Source organism: Tenebrio molitor, chromosome 1 (genome assembly GCF_963966145.1).
Source record: "Tenebrio molitor chromosome 1, icTenMoli1.1, whole genome shotgun sequence".
In the NCBI taxonomy this organism is placed as follows: Eukaryota; Metazoa; Arthropoda; class Insecta; order Coleoptera; family Tenebrionidae; genus Tenebrio; species Tenebrio molitor.
Window position 1 is genome coordinate 31,871,070 of NC_091046.1, and position 18,111 is coordinate 31,889,180.

Genomic DNA, 18,111 nt, shown 5'->3' on the forward strand with positions numbered 1-18,111 from the left:
TGAAGATACTCTTTTATCCTAAATAGCCTTAAAGTTTTTCCTTTTGCATACGGTCAGATTTACGAGAAGAAAATACATATATTACTGATATTGATCAAATACATACAGAGTGTCCCCAAAAAAAAAGACGAGTCCATAGCTCCCTTATTTATCGGAGGATTTTAATTATCTGTACACCAAATTAAATGGTTGTTAATAGGCTACAAAACGGCTTAATAAATTCACGTATACCCCCAAGGGCTTCAAGACTAAACTGTCAAAATATTTTTTTTCGAATGGGATTACATACTTTTTTTTAGTAATTCTGATAGAGATTTTAATTCTGAAAACAACAATGTATCACAAGTATAAATTGACATAAAAAAAATAACACTAATTTTTGAAACAAATGACGAACACCAAGCGAAAAGCTATCAAAATGCATTGTGTTACAATGTAATAACCAAATTAAGGTAGCTGAAAAAACAAATGACAAATAATAAAATGTAGGGTTGCGCAGATATGCCGCCAATGTTTAGCGCAAAATGGAACATAGACGATAGTAGCGTTTTTTAATTTTTTTTTTTGTGAATTTTTGGTATTTAAGTGTATACTTGTGATACATTGTTGTTTTCAGAATAAAAATCTCTATCAGAATAACTAAAAAAAATAGGTAATCCCATTTGAAAAAAAATATTTTGACAGTTTATCTTTGAAGCCCATAGGGCCATACTTGAATTTATTAGGCCATTTTGTAGCCTATTAACAACCATTTAATTTGGTGTACAGATAATTAAAATCTTCCGATAAATAACGCAGTTATGGACTCGTCTTCTTTTTTGGGGACACCCTGTATATGAATTTTGGATAGACTTTTAACTTAATAATTGTGTGTTTTAAGGGTGTTGGTTAATTATTTGTAAATTAGAACCGTACATTGTACAGTCGATGGACAAATAAAACCGGGACAAAAATGACAATCACATAAGTCAAAATTTACAAATTTGCATCGTTTAATCTTTATCACAAGCTTTATCACAAATAGGTTAACTTTGGTATGACATATTATATAGACACTGACAAATATATTGACAATTCAATGGTCTGATTTACATAGATTAAATTTTAAGTGTCCCAGTTTTATTTATCCACCGACCATACATTCAAACAATTTTGTTTTTAGTGATAATACAAATTTTTTTTTTCAGTTTCAGTTTTTTCAGAAGATACACACATCTATGTGTTTATGAAAATATCTAATTAGAGCTTTTTGAAAATTGGAATGAATTTAAGTTAACTATAAATCAATTATAATGGTATAAGTACCTAGTGATCATTTAAAAAATAAATCGAGTTTGCCTTGGAGCCTATAGCATGGGTTGCCATAGGTAACACACCGACTCGATTTATTTTTTAATTGATCGCACCGTATTATGATATGTACAAGTGCATAAGGAAGCTTTTAAAGCACGTGAGCGAAGCTTAACATGGCCCTTATACACGTGTATTATACGGTATTTTTTATTATACCTGCACTAAAATAACCTGAAAATCATAACAAGAAAAAGGAAATTGAAATCCCTTTTTTGAAGTAATCTGAGTCATTAATGGTTGATAGAAATGGTTAGCAATTGTTGTTGTTTCGTTGCTATGTATATTTATTATAAATTTTGTGTAAATGTGTATTTATCATTTGTCAAAATTTGTAAGTGAATTTATTGTTACCTAGACAACTTTAAAGCACTAGAGCTGTAAGTTCCGATTTTGCGAGTGCTTTTTAGTTTCAAAAACAGAGATTATGATTCAGGTAGGTATAATAAAAAATAAAGTAATTCTACTGACATAATTCGGTAGAAAATAAAATATTGTCATACTTAACTGAAATTTACGGATATGCACCAAAGAGTAGGCAAATCAGTCGGAATATTTTTTGTTTGCAAATGCAAAAAGTTTTATTCAAATATTTACGGTGTAGTCTGCATTCAATTTCCATAAGCAAATAAAATTCAATAGGTACCGTACCACCCACACGCGCTGTTCAACAATTGAACGTATAATTTGCACAAACAAATAACTGCATACTCTTCATTTGCATGCCGCGGTATTCAGAGTAAATATAATCTCTAAAACCTAACATTAAATAAACTCCATACATACGTACCCATGAAGTCGCAGTGGTGTATTCGCCTTTTTTCTAGTTCTGGATTATTCCGCCTATTGTATTTGACGGAGGAAGTGATTCGATTAATTGTTGGTTGAGTAGCTTGTTGTTGGCAGCCGGGGGCAGGATATGGCGGTGGCGGCGTGCGTCTAGGCAATGTTCCTCCCGGAGAACCCGGTTCTGAACTGGGGGGTGTCAATGGTGATACATACATTAACCTAGATATGGGTGGGTAGAGAGCACTACCAGGGGCAGGGCTTGGCGCTACTGCGTTGTTGTATTTGTATTGAGAATGGGTATTGTTGTTGTTATTATTGTTATTGTTATTGTTGTGTGGATGATGTAGTTGCTGTTGCTGCTGTTGGTGGTAGTGAGGGGTTTGTTGCGGGCTTGTGGGTTGTTGCTGGTTGTAAGGGCTCGTCGGTGTGCCCATTAAATGGAGCGTAGGGGTGGACTGCTGCAGTACCTGTCGACAGGGTTTGTTACTCTTCACAATTTCACAAGTTTGTCATTGATGATTACCTTTTCAGTTTTTATTTCTAAAGGTGAGAGAAGAGGGGACGGCGTTGGGGGACAGTTGGCAGTTAATTCGTCGACAGCTTCTAATTTTACATGACCAGGACTAACTCCTAGCATATTTGCATTTTCAGGATCTATGTTTTGTATGCTACTAGCTATGTCTTCCCAAAGGGGAGGTCGCAGAAACACATCGTCATCGGTTCCTGGCAGAGTTCTCATTGAGACGTAACTCATGGTGGGTTGATGACGATTGTGTGCCGGTTCGAAAAAGTCATCAATCTGAGACGCTGAATCTCGTCTAGGTTTTTCTAGTTCCTCTTCTAAACGGCGTTCCCACTCCTGTTTGCACAGGAACGTGTCCAGATCACTGGTCTGAGAAAAAAATGAAGAATACTTAAGAATTATTCACTTCTCGATCGAAAAACATTTCTACAAGCATTAAATATTTGTCTCTAACTTTGAGACGTTTACTTAGTTCAAAGTGGATTTGGCAGTTACAACTTTTGTTCAATTTTTCATTTGTTGTTCTTTTAGGATTTTCTATTATTTGTCGACCTTTACCAAAATGCAACCCAATATTCAATTTTCATGAGAACTAGGTGTAATAAATCATATTTTGCCAAAAGCAGTTTGAAGATCCCAGAAATTTTTTAGATTTCTCCCTTGTTCATAGATTTGCGGAAAACCTCCTTAGCGATTGTGTTAGTTAGGGATGTCTAAAACTGCAATTTATAATTTTTAACGAATCTAGTTCCCGTTCTCAAATGTGTTTTGTGTTGCGTTTAGACTTCGTCAGGCTCGTATTCTTACGTGACACGCGTTGTATGTTGCATAATACAGACAGACTGATTCACATAACTTTCAACCCTGACAAACGGTAAATGCAGCTAAGTAATGTTACTCAGACATAACTTGATTCAAAAACATGAATATGTAATTTTAAATTTTTGTATGGTTTGGAAAAAAGCTGGGTATTTTATTTCAATATCCACCTTTTTTTTGGAAATGTGTTGTGGGTTAGATTTTCAATTCCCTCGGACTCATTATCACTCGTGAAAACCCTGTATAAGATTTTGTGGTTACAAATTTCGTGATTCTAGAAATAGAAACAAACTCTATCTAATCAGATAGGATTAACTATTATTTATATGACATTAAACTCCTGCAGACCTTTCATCATCAGTTCAGGTACCTATTACCGAGGGAGCGGACCCCTACGTTAGAAAATGGCCTGTGGCCACCAGAAGTCTATTAACACGATACTTTCCCCTGCAGCTGATGACCTTATTTTTTCGTCGACCATGATATTACTAATCACCAAATGGCTACAAAGAGAATGTGCGTTACACACGGATCGTGCTACAGCCTGTTTAAATGAGAAATTAAAATTGAATTTGTGATTTCCTGCATTGTTTTGTCATCTATCACATCAGGTGAGAATAACTGGCAAATGTTGGCCAGGTATGCATTGGTAAAATGTACAACAAACTCAGCGGGAAATATCAGACACGACTTTCCCCCTTGTTCTAATTATCATACAATACGCCAGGAGGTGCTGCTCTCCCGGTGTGAAGTTTTGTGTTTTTGATACATATGAATTCATAAGAACACATTATTACACATAATTGATTTTTGTACATTGTGACGAATGTCAGATTAATCATTAATCAATACAACCCATTGTTTTAAATCTGGCAGTTATATGGGATGTAATAAGTTTGTCCACTTGTCAATAATTCAATGGGGTGCCGGTTGATGATTAAATACAATAACATTTTGAATGTGTGTTACCAAGGGTCCAGGCAAAAATAATAATTTGCTACAGGGTTAGGAATAAATAAATGATGGCATTTTAAATTTAAATAATCATGTTTTAGATGCTCATTGAAATCTGAAAAATGACTGCCAGGACTAATGACTAATGTGTATTATAACATAACTAAGGCAATGTATCAAAGGGCCTCAAAATAGTTTTAAATGTTCTTAGGACGTCTTGTCATCTTGCACAAGATTATCCAAACACTTGAACGGTACTACCGTGCGATCAAATAAAAAAAAAAATAGAGTAGGCGAAAATGGTGGTTTGAACCAATCAAATCATCAGAATAGCACAATCCAGGTAACTCGTTTTTTTTTTAATTGATTGCACGTTATACAGAGTGGAACAAAAGTATCAAATATATGCTGTAACTTTTTAATTTAGAAATATATGCAAAATATTATATTATAACATAATTACATAAACATTTTTGTTTTATAATACAAAAATTTCCGATAATATTGCGGAATCTGGAAAAGTGCCCCGAATGCTTGCAGCGTTTCCACGTTGAATGGCAAGGGAAATCCTCTCGAAAAGGAATTTCTTTGATTTTGAATCGCCTGATTCCGCGATAAGTCGGTTTCCGATGACATTAATGAAATCGATGGCTTCTTTGCACCAAGGGCCTAAGGTTTCAAATGCTAAACCTTTAAACACGTAGTTTGACGAAATGATTGAACTATATTTGCTATGTTTGCGTTTGCAAGCCATTTCAGCGGCAGAACCTGAGACTTCAGATGATTTCAATACGTAACTGTCTGCAAGTGTATCTACAACAGTAACGTCCCAAACCAAAGGTTGACCTTTAATCCACGGTACTAAAGTCATCCCATCTAGGCGTTTTCCGTCATCCCGAGACAGTCCGTTTGGTTCTAAAGTTGAATTCACATGAATTGAAGTTAAAGACCGATTGATAATGGAATTAATTTCAGTGTGTCTTGAAAATCTACCACTGCTTTTGAAACAACTTAGACCGTGGGTGCCAATTTCGTCAACTTTCGCATTGCATTTGCAAATATGAGGTGTACAAAGATTACAACCCAATCTTAAACCAATACAAACTTGGAAGGAAGTGTTATCTAAAAGAGTACCAATATTAGGAGAAGGTATTGCATGTAACCAAGATCCTGATTCTCTGCATTGCAAAGCTTTAAAACGAGCCAAGTCTCTAGGTGAATTAAAGATTAAGTCATTGGCAATTATTCCTTTGATATTAATATTATCCCAATTATTCTGAAATTGTGGAATTGTTGGTATTTCGTTCTCATTTGCTACACCCCAGGCTGCTAAAGCTTCATCATAATGGTGAATATTAAGCTCATTATCCTTTGAGTTTAGTAATAAAGAAACAAGCTTTTTAACCCCATTAATTGAAGATAGGAAAGCAGGGAGGCAAATATCGGAATTGCATTATTATCGGAAATTTTCGCATTGTAAATTAAAAATGTTATTTTATGTTAAATTTTAATAAATACAAACAGCTAAAATAAATTTTAAATATCGATCAGGTCATTGCTTGGCAGTCAACGGAGCTCAATTTGAACATTTGGTTTAGTATTGATAGCCTTTTGTTATTGTAAAAGTTTTTGTGTTCAACTTTTTTTTTATTAAGCTCTTAATAAAATAATTTTTTTACTTGTCAAATTTCCATGGCATTCTTAACCAAAAATGATGATTCAATTTCATTACTTAGTAAATATTTTTTTATTTATTCTTTTTTTCCCCATAAAGGCAAAACTGTATTTATGAATACAGAAAGAGGCGCTTGTTTGAAAATTACACAAAAAATGTATGGGTGGTATTTAAAAAACCAAAGTTGGTTGCCATAGCAGCGAAACAAAAGAAACTAGAAAGACCAGATGATGTACGATAATACACCAGTCAACTTTTATATTAAACATTTTTTCATAAATTGTCAAATTAAAAAGTTACAATCAATATTTGATACTTTTGTTCCACCTGTATAGGTATAAAAAATAAATAACTAAAAAGGTTGCATCGGCCGGGAATCGAACCCGGGCCGCCCGCGTGGCAGGCGAGCATTCTACCACTGAACCACCGATGCTTGTCTACTTCTGTTTTTATTATCGCTTTTCAACCGGTCACTGCAGAGTTTATTATATTGGGCGTTGGAAACTATCAATTGTTGTGTTTTTTTAAAGCGTAGATTAAGGAGCATGTTGATAGCTAACCTAAAATTTAGAGCCAAAAAATTTTTTTTCTTTCTTTGTAATGTTTTACATTAAAAATAGAATAACTTAACGATTCCTATACTCGAAGCAAATATTAATCTAAGGGCACCCTTTGCTGAAAACAAACATGTTCAATTATGTCTTGATTAAACATAAACAAATGTCATTCGTGTAGAACGGCGGAAAATTCAAACTTTACACTGTTCTATAGTATTGCCGTTATAACATTTTATCTGCTCCGCCCACTAAAATTGACCAATCAGAATCATAGCCAGATTCAATCTGTATACTTTTTCATCACATTTGCCACGTAAAAAAGTTAAGGTTAGGATTTTGCTGTCAGGTCCACAATTATTGTTTTAGGTTCTAAAAAATAAAATGTCAATAAGACAATTCGAATGTCAGAAATTTTTACTGTGTAAATCAGAGAAAGTCATGTCCAATAAATCTTTACTTGGTAAAAATACAAAGACAAAAACAAATAAGAATTACTTTAATTTACCTAATCAGTAAAAAGACGTAACATTGCTTTTGAAATCAGCAATGTTAAAATGGACAAAAACTAAAAAATTAGTCAAATCGGGTTCGCGCACTAGCTTTAGCTTTACTACCAACGGAAAATCAGATTTTCATGGCTTGCTTAGATGCACATTTATATGAAATTGAGTATACACCTGATTTTCTTCAGTGTGAAATGCACTTACATTTTTTGTCAATGATCAATGTCAATTTTGACAAACAAAATGCCTAATCCAACCGAAAACGCGAAAATGCTCACTCTTTCCAAATTAGAAGAAGGGTGGTCGATCTGGAGGGTAGTATTATATCATTGCGAAGAGCACCATACAGAGGATAAAACAGACAATATTATGGTGTTCTAAAATATCAGCGACGTTTTATGTCAAACTTACCTAACCTATATAAAAAATATTATACAGAGTGGCTACGAAAATTGGAGTCACTTTTCTTCATATTGCCAAAAGATGTCGCTGGTTTTACAAAAAATTTGAGGATCGAAAAAATATATTTAATTATAAATGGCAACATCGAATTCAATATTTCGTACAATTGTCACTATTTTTAATAATTGTAAATGTCACTGTCAATTTAAAATTATGAATTTCAATATTGAGCAGCGAATAAGTATCATAATTCATAAAATGGTATTGTCCTGCTAGAAAAGGTCGCTCTGGTATAACAGCAGCTGTAATAGTGCAGGATCATTAGCGTGCAACATATCCTAATCTGCTACAACCAACATTTAGCTACATTTTTTGAAAGCATACGTAACGTAAAAAAAAACAATGTTGCCAGCAATTCCTTTTCATTTTTTTTGTAGTTCCATCTTTTGGGCAAATGTGGAAAAGTGAATACCATGAAAAAGGGGACCACTTTATTGTAAACGATTTACACTTTTATGCCAAAAACGAGTTGGAATTTAGTAAAGGTCGCGCTACACTTTATAATATAATAAAAACAATGAGCTATAAATACAAAAAAAGCAACAATAGACTAGTCCTGTCAGAGAAACCGCACATTAAAGCTCTGAAATAAAAGAAAAATCTACAATATCTTGAGAATTTTGAAAATATAGAATTTATTTATCTTGAGGAGACCTGCATATTTCAAAATGGAAGTCAGATCAGAATGTGGGTGCGTGATGATGACATTCGTGCAAAAGTCCGCAGCAAATAAAATGTGAGGGGACGCGATTCACAATATTGCATGCAGGATGTAGTACTGGGTTTCTTCAAGGTTGTTGTCTTGTCCTTGACAGTAAATGTGATGACAGGGACTATCACAAAACTATGAATGGAGACATTTTTCACAAATGGTTAACAAACCAGATACTACCAGCCCTGCAAAAACTTAATAAAAAATGTATTGTGGTAATGGACAATGCTCCTTACCATTCTGTATTAGCAGAAAGGCCCCCAAACTCATGTTCGAAAAAATCACAATGAATTGATTGGTTGCAGAATAAAAACATACCTTTTGACCCAAAATTAACAACCGAAAATGTTTCCGTTTTGTGGAGAGGCCTTAAACCACTTTGACACAACTATGACGAAAAACAATATCTTACATTGCGAAAAATTAATTAAAGCTGATTGGTTAACTATGATGGGTAACTCTGATATTAGACATATTCCACCCATAATTATATCTTTAGCGCAAGCTGACTCAGATATGGAGAGCGATTTTCAATTTTCGTCTGATTCTGAAACAGATTCGTTTATTTTTGTTACTTACTTTCAGTCTGCCATGTGTCACTTTCTGTTTTTCTTTGTGTTTTTTAAATATTAAATAGCTCCAGTTCTTTTAGTTGCATTTTTAGTTCAACGCGTTGTTTAACGATTGAAATTAAAAACATAAGCTAATAGTAGTTTATTTAAGGAGTTCGTGTGTAAATTGGGCCTTTTTTTGGCATAAGTGGGCCAGTTTAAAACGCGAGTGAAATGAGTTGAATACAACGTTTTTTTGTTCGACGAGCTCCTTAAAGGCTCCAAATCGCTTAAAATCTTTAAAATTAGCTTGACGTTTCGTTTTGACAAGTTGTGACATTTATCAAAATACAGGAGAAATTTCTCAAATTCTGACAGTGTTGTACAATAAACATATTTTGTAACTAGATTTTGACGTGGTACACTCCAGCGAAAAATTTTTATACTCAAGTACAGTCAAAACAGACATTTTATTTAAAATTTAATTTTGACAGTCCAGGAGTTTTTTGAATTTACTATAGATTTTTAAATAATAATGGTGTTTCGCTTTTTCTGCCGGTGGGTGTATTTATTTTATGTTATGTTATTGTTAAAATGACATAATTACCTAAACAGATTATTTTTCTTAGTTAATTGTAAGTTTGAGACAAACATCAGATAAATGGTATTTACCAAAACTATGTTTTTGCTGCTGCTGTACTATTTCTTGGATTTATTTTAGAATTGATTGCAAAAAGATGGTACATCTGCATTATCCCTGCGATAAATGAAGTAGGGGACGACGAGAAACTATAATCTGAAATCTGAAAGGTCTCAGAATCACGCTTCAGCGTAGGTATTTGTATGCAGATGGACGTGTGTAATAATATCTTTGACGGAGTGCAATTATTCAGTCGGTCGGCCTATATTCCTATTACCCCCTATTATTTATGGTCAGAATAATCGTATAAATTTACGAGCACCATATTTACAGAGAAAAACCTTAACCTTCGTTTAATATCGATAGCCAGTTAATCTATGTAAGACATCTGCGTTATAAAGCCTCACATGGAAATGGAACTAATTCTAATTATTTATTACCCATTAACGTCACAGATTATTTACTGCTTGGTATCTCGCAAAGTTCACATCAGTGGCTTACAGCTATTACCTTAAACTCAACACGCGCTACTTTCCGTCTCTTTCTGCTAATGGATGATTTAAAAAATAAATGGGCGAACGTTTTAGGAAATGTTCTAATGCTGAACACAACAGGGCCACATTCACAGAACCAGAAAAAAAACCACTAGCGTTATTTAAAGAAACTGCCTAGTTTTATCTGAAAAAATTGAGAAACAAAGTGAATTTCGCCTTGGTGCTCGAGTTAGGGCACATTTCTCACGACATAATGGGCTGCTGCGGTTCGATGTACCATTTTGATTAGGCGGAAAATGCACAATTTTTATCTAAACAGGTTGTAATGTAAACCAATGACATTAGACATCGCCAACATTACCAACAAAAACATTCAGTCACGTAGGAACAACTCCTGTTACAGCAAACGTGTTCACGTATACGTAATTGCGAATTATTTGATTTGACCGCTAAAAATAATGACAATATAAGCAACCTACAACGGTCAATATACCCAATATAATTCTCGATATCTAGGCATGTTCGCATGATATAAATTTTTATTATCCCTACAGTTCTTGACCCAAATGCAACCGCACAGGCCTAGATCGATGGACATTAATGCTTTGTATTTTATTAAACCGACCGAGACTTACATGTAAGAGAAATCGTTATCGATGAGGCCTGTTAACTATCATTATAGATCAATTGCTTTTTAGCGCTTTTAAATTGGCTGTATTTTTAGACTCAGACAAACGTTCCATCGCCACTTGTATTTTATTTTAAAAAAATTGTGTTTACCTCATTTAGGCACTCAGTTATAGTTTACCTGTGAAAAATATTGCAAAAGTACAGCTATAAATCTAGACATTAATGAACGATTATACCATAGGTTATATGGCGTCACAGGTCACATACCAGTGTTAAAGAAGCGGAAACACATTATGGGAGATTTCAACGTTCGGTCAGAGTACAGACTCGCTCACCAGACAAAAATTTGTGTTTGTGTAATTTTGTATCTACATACTTCCTTGATAATAATTAATGATAAAACTAAAAACCAACAAAACTTGACCTAAATGAATGTTCTTGCAAAATATGGACAAGGTATGACAATTTTCTTCTTTAAATTTTCTTTTTGTATATATATAATTATGTATATTCAACGGCGAGCAACTTCGGATAATGTCTATCTGGACCCGCTCGGTGAGATTCCATTCGATGTTCATTGTATTTCCTGTTCATCTCCAGTTATCTCATCTCTGAGTAAACACGTTTCATTCATAACCGCCATTCATGGATGGCAACAATTTTCTTACTAGGTTTGAATGTAGTTTGACAGAGTTGCTCTTTAGGTTGACTTCTCGTTACTTATCATACAAACCAATCTTGTAAGTCATCAGTTCATCACCTTATTATCAAGATGATTTTTAATGTTTCTTAAAAAGATAAACTTTTATGGTAAACAAAAACGAACCTTCAGCATATCTGACCAGTGTTTTGATTAATCGTTACAATTATGTTTAGGTAGGTACTCGTCCTAATGCAAAAAATTAAATACATATATTTATCTAACAAGGTAAATTTAAATAAATTATAGTAATTGTCATTTCAAATTAATATTGTGTATTGTTTTCAAAGATTTATAGAATTTGATCCGTTTTAAAGTTTCACGGCAGACCAATTTAGTTTAATTTTCAGTTTGAGAATGTTTACTTACGTCTGTATTCTGTATGGATAACTAATCAGTTAGTTAAGTTTTAAGTGAATATTTGACAGTTTGTTCTAATTCTTGATGTATGCAGGTATATTCAAATATATAATAATGTTTTTTTCATTTTCAAAGAAGATATATCTTGTATTAGCGATTATTTTTTGATGTATGTACGAGTATATGGGAAAATGAGAACATAATTCAGTTAATATTATTTAGGTTTTAGTTACAATCTGCTGTCCGTAGGTACAGCTTTATTTTTTTATATTTACTAATTGTTTACGTCATAAAAATGGTACTACTTCCCACAAATTTTGCTTTGCTAACCAGAACTTTGATACAATTTTTGGGTTCACTAGTTTAGTTAAATTCCACCTGTCTAAATTAATAGAACAAAAGATATGTATATAATGTAAAAAAATGTTGTTGTTTTTTGCTACTTAGGGGGTCATTTACGAAACCCGGTAAGGCTGGATAAGACATTGCAAATTCAAAACTACGACAACTGATATTGTTGAAGCATTGACCCTCTAAGGAAACAAAAATGCACAATTTTGCTCGTTTTCTTATTAGATAATGGTAAATTTCAAAATATCACTGCTATGGTCATGGTCGCATTAGTAAAGTTGGCGAAGAATAATAGTCTTTATACTTTTTAGCCACACGTAATTAGGAAATAAGATTTATTGTCCAGGAATAAAAATTGTGTTACACAGTGTTATACAACAGTTTCAATGGAATAGTGTAATTTTTTAATAATATAATGGTGTCCTTGTCACTATGCAAGTCGTTAAATTAGTCGTGTACATACCATGCGTGGCCTGGAATTTTAACAATGGTAGATACACTTCAGCGTGGCCAAATTAATTTATTTCGCAATGCGTTATTACGGTGAATGTATAACTCTGTGTAACAGCATATAATTCATTTAATATTATTGGTTGAAATGAAACGTGGAAGAATTTAAAAAAATAATAAGATAAAGTACGTATAGTCGCTGAATAACAAATTTGCAATCGTTCAATGACATCACCAGGTAAAATACGAAGCTCAAAGCATCAAATTGAGTTAAGAAGTTCACGACTTCTACGAGACATGTTTAATTCAACTTGTATACTCGACGATAGATAGCACTCGGATAGATTCACATTCCTGTGGATCTGTAGTGAACTTGCCATTTGCAGTATATGCTTCAGTTGACAATTTTAGTTGAGCTTATTACGAGTATAGTTTGACAGGAAAATGCCGTTTCACAATGAAAACCCCCAAACCCCAGTCCACCTTGACTACTGGCCATCCACCAAGCTTCTGCTGTTACTCACTAGGGAGAAGGTGGGGGATTGTTAAAATCTGTATGTAAAATATTCAATTATACAGCCTGTTCCAGAACTACCTACCTATAGAAAACAGTCATGTACCAACAGCAAAAGAGACTCCAAGATGATTAAAAGAAATTTCCCGTACCGAGTTATAAAGTTTTCAATTTCACCAATCACCAATCACAAAACTAAGGTTAGATTTAAACAGCTTATCCGTGATCTGTATACCGTGGTGCGTTCACAATCGTTCTTCAACACCAACTTTGAGAATACATTTCAATGGACACCCGATATTTATTCATTATCACTTATATCAAGCGATCAAATTCATTAGTAATCGAGTCATTTATGGATTTGAATCCGAATGTCTTTTGCGATTGATGTGCTTCATTGTGGGATCTAAAGCTCTACGTCATTTTAAAGACTTTTTTTAAATAAATTTGTTTTCAAAAATTTTGATAATGTAATTTTTAAATAGATCTGAAAAAACAGTAGGCTCCACATTTAATTTTGTTATTAATTTCAATTTTTATTTAACCACCGTTGCAATAGTTTACAGGAAATGTCAACTGTCAAGACCTAACCTGTGTTGCGCGCTACGTTTATTGGAGCGTGGAGTTCAAGTAACGACATACAATTTGGGATTTACGGATAACTCGATTACTAATTAATTTGATCGCTCGATACATGGTATCTGTAAATGATTGTTGGGAAAGCCAGCTTTAGAAAAAATATTATTGTGCTGCCTTTTTGAAACTCATGCTCAATTTTAATTCATGATTAACGGTCATTTCTGGCATACTGCTTTGTAAATGTTTCTATGGAAATGATCGAGAGAAGTAAGGTTACGTTTGTGACTGACGGGCACCTTTGATTATTATTGTTGCTAAACTATCTAGATAATCAGGTAATCACCTTTAACTCAGCAGCGTACTAAAAATTTTGACCAAATTTTCAATCATTTGTAACTCGCAAACGAAAAAACTTTTATGAGAAAAATGTTTTGTCTATGATTTCTTCTCATCATCACCAATTCCCGTTTTTTTTCCTAACTTATTTCAGAATCACCCTGTAGTTTGTCCAGCGAGATATTGGTTGACATAAAAATCACTAAATTCTACGTAGAGAAAATACAGAGTGTCTATAAAAGAACATATATCCTGTGGAACTCGAATATATTTGATTTTTGCCGCTTTATCGCATATTGTGGTACCAAATAGAAAAACAGAGGTTATGTTACTTCATTAATGACAGGTTCTTTGATTTTTACAATAAAAGCAATTAAACCCCTTCGTGAGGCAGCAATCCATACTCCAACCTTTATAGGATGCAATCGGTTTTTTTTTCTAACAATTTTCTGACTAGTGGAGAGTGGTCTGAAGTGATAACTTCTTGAGGAATTTTTTTTAAGTTTTGTTCCATTCGCTGGCGTAAATCTTCAACAATTTCGTCATTCACTGGCGGTCTTCCTACAGTTTTACTTTTTTCAATACTTCTAGTTGCCACAAATCTATCCACAATCCTTCTAACATGTGGAATTAAATTTGCTTCCACATGTTATCATTTGGAAATTTTCCGAAAAATTCTTCCTTGCAAGCGTTTATTAGGATAAACCCACTCTCCATTCTGCAGGGTACCATTTCGGTAATACGACATCAGAATGAAGGTGTTTTGCTCTAGCGATAAAACCATTGTGGTTTACTGAAAAGATTGCTTATTACTTACTGTAAACGTACGAAAATAAATGATGTCGTACCTTCCTAATTCGTAACTTGTTTTTGGTATTCAGAGTTCACACTTAGCGGAAAAACGTTTTAGTTTTGATAAAGACTGTTGAAGAAAATCACAAGCAAAACGACCAAGACGCCGAACTCACAATTGACGCTAACATTTAATTTATAATTTGACATTTGTCATTTGACATCTAATTTGCCGGATCCAACGGCTTGACATAGTTCGGCCAAAAAAAATATAGAGCCGCACAATTCCACAGGACTCTTGATATATGTTCTTTTATAGACACTTTGTAGTATAATCCAATTTTTACCCTTTTGAGGTGACGTCACGATTTCCTTCCTCGCTTTCTCTTTATTGAAACGACAGAAACAGAAAAAAAGAAAAAAAAAGGCACGTTTATTTATTGATGGTCACTTTGAGGTTATTTTATGCTCCTGTCAATTTGACAATTTTTAATTTCTTTCAGTTATTACATTGATTACAAACATAACCTTTCGGAGGAATTGTCAACAAATTTGACACATTTATAGTTATTTATGACCAATTCAAATTTGTTTCTTATCCTAGCTCAAACATACGTAAAGTTACTAGATAATGACGTCATCGCAAAAGGGTAAAAATTGGACTATACCTACCGCACGTAAAATTTGAAATACATAATTATATCCTTCAAGCAGTAACATTTTTGTCCTGAAATTATGCTCTAATGAATGTATTGTAGTGTATTTTCTAGTGTTGGGTTACAAGCCTACAATATAAAAAATTTAAAATTTCCCAATCTCTCGCTGGACGAAGTATACCAATTCGCGAATATGCAACCTATTTTTTTATATAACCCGATGAGCTTAGTTCGAATCAAGAAATCGACATTACCTGCGTCTGCTTTTGACATTTGACAGCAGTGCATGATGCTACCAATATTTGAAAATTTATTGGCAACTCAAGACAGATGTCATTACAAATTTCAGTTTTTGAGATTTTGAGTTGTGTTCTTTCGTGTTTTCTTGATTTTTCTGCAAATTCATTCCTCTGTTTTCATTTTGTTCTTTAAAAAAGATTTCTTTTCAGAATTCTTCGCAAATGAATCTGTCCACTTCCTGCGTAGCTTTTCGTTAGCATCACACGGTGTAAATTTCAAGCAAAAAAACAAAATCATCACAAATGTGGTTAAAATCTAACCTAAAATTTTGACAAACGTACAACTAGTGTCTTGCTCTAATCGCACATGCCAAAGCGAGATGCATAGTGGGACGAGTACAATACGTACAAGAATTCAATAGCTTATCTTGAAAAGAGATAGCTGCTTATTAATTGATCCATCGGACTATAATTAAAAAATGGACTTTAGGTACACTGTGTGGGGGTATGGGGTGATAAGTTGATTAAATACATACATTAATGTTAGCGGGAGCAAAACACAGTTGAAACTTGTCTCTGATTAAAAGCCAACAACTTAACCGAATTTATTCTATAGTCCGTCCAGCGAGAGATCGGGAGATTTTAAATTGTAGACTTGTAACCCAACACTACAAAATGCACTAGAATACATTAATTAGAGCATCATTTCAGGGCAAACAATGTTACTGCTTGAAGGTAAATAAATAAATAATTTACCCAAGGTAGAATTTAGTTATTTTTATGTCAACCAATCTCTCGCTGGACAAACTATACATATAATAAAGCACCATACTCAAAATTTGAGAAGTTTTCATAGCAAGCTGGAGCAGACAATGATTTAGATACCCTGTATATTGTCTGTATTTTAATGTGCTAAATGCAATTCTTTTTAGTAGAACACTAACGAAGAATATAAGTAGGTACTTAATATTGTTTTATACGATTTTCGAGTATTGTTTGACTGCTGGAATAACGTTAAAAGGAAAAAAAAACTGCAGTTTCTATAAAAATTCCAATCTAGGCTAAAAAGACCGTCAAAGATATTCAACAAACAGAAAAAGTTAATGGTAATGTCCGATTTGCATCAATTAATAAATTATTTTATTCCGAGTTATGGCTTCATTAGGTATGGAAATTAGACACCCCTAACAATTATTTTTTGAAAACCAGATTTTATTTGAAAGATTTGTAAATGAATTATTAACTGAAAATTACTGTTGGAGTTTTTGTGCGAAGCTTTCTCAACCGGATATTGAAACACCGTGGACATGCTATCGCAGTAGGACGGCTGTGTAAACGAATGAAATTCAATTAAAGTAGACACAAAGGGAAATTAATTATCTTCCTTTACGAATGAAGTTTATTAATTGTAGTTTGTGTCGAGAATGAAATTTAAAACTCTATTTCCAGCATTTCATTTTCGTGATAACTGATCGCAGTATAAATTTTAGACCAGATCGACCTGGGAATATTTATTGAAAAGATTGAAGAAAGCATTGAGATTTTAACCAGAAACAGAAAAAACGTCCCAATTTTTTACAAACATTTTCGTAATCTACAGGTGTTTTTTAATTCATTTCAAAATTTTAGGAACATCGTAGGTCATGGAATGGCCTACCAGGGAATGTGGCAACACAGCCAGCGTCCTGGCCTGTAACTAAAGACCGCCTTGGATAGATAGAATGGTGCCACAAGAGAAGAGAAGATAATTGTGTGCAATTCATTTAATTAAATGCGATCAATATTTTTAATGAATATTTAACTAAAATAAAGGAACGTGTCTGCACTACTGCTTCCCCGTCCGTTGTGCAGCAAACGTTCATTGTGATGGTGACCAAAAAAGAAATTTGTCTGATAACAGTGGCGTGCCCCTGTATTGTATTCACGAGACATATTTCGTAAATCGGACAAAATACGGCCGCCACTGAATTTTAACCGAAGCATGCAGAGACTTGTCGCCACACACGGTAAGGTATCCCCGCGCGGGTTTGAATGTGCACGCCAAAAATCAAGACAGTTTTGATTCCAACTGACTTGAATGCGCGTGCCACATTCTTCCCCACACACAGGGAGTTTTAACTGTACCCCGTGGCGTGTGCATTCAAGTCTTGACTCTTCCCTCTGTGTGTGTGGCCCCCATTACGTACAGAAATGTGAATTGAGCGTTTGTGATGAATACGTTTTAAGTGAGGCTGTTTTTAACTGATAACTCTCATGACATTAAATATAGGCTCTTCCTCTCAATTTTACTTACTTTACTTAATTATGAAAATTAAAAAGAAATACATGACCAGTAATGATATTCCGAGTGCAAGTCATGTCAAGTTGTCGATAATTTTCTCCAGTGTAATACGGTTGCACAGAGTTACGTAGAAGAAAGCATCATTTCAAAAAACCGTATTTCCAACATGATTGCAAGTGTGATGAGTTAATCTG

The 18,111-nt window shown here is 33.8% G+C and overlaps 1 protein-coding gene and 1 non-coding gene across 5 annotated transcripts in view; both read right to left on the minus strand.

Moving 5' to 3' along the window:
• The window catches only part of LOC138129081 (dendritic arbor reduction protein 1-like), a 155,357-nt gene that overhangs the window by 11,387 nt on the left and 125,859 nt on the right, over nucleotides 1-18,111 (minus strand). For all 4 annotated transcript variants that reach the window (XM_069045340.1, XM_069045352.1, XM_069045346.1 and 1 more), the window contains 2 exons: nucleotides 2,663-3,031; nucleotides 2,141-2,606 (listed from right to left, as the gene is read on the minus strand). In XM_069045340.1, coding sequence (XP_068901441.1) covers nucleotides 2,141-2,606; nucleotides 2,663-3,031 — 835 coding nt within the window. The remainder of the gene's footprint in view (nucleotides 1-2,140; nucleotides 2,607-2,662; nucleotides 3,032-18,111) is intronic.
• TRNAG-GCC (transfer RNA glycine (anticodon GCC)) lies at nucleotides 6,473-6,543 on the minus strand. The gene has a single exon. It is a non-coding gene; the product is annotated as a tRNA-Gly (tRNA).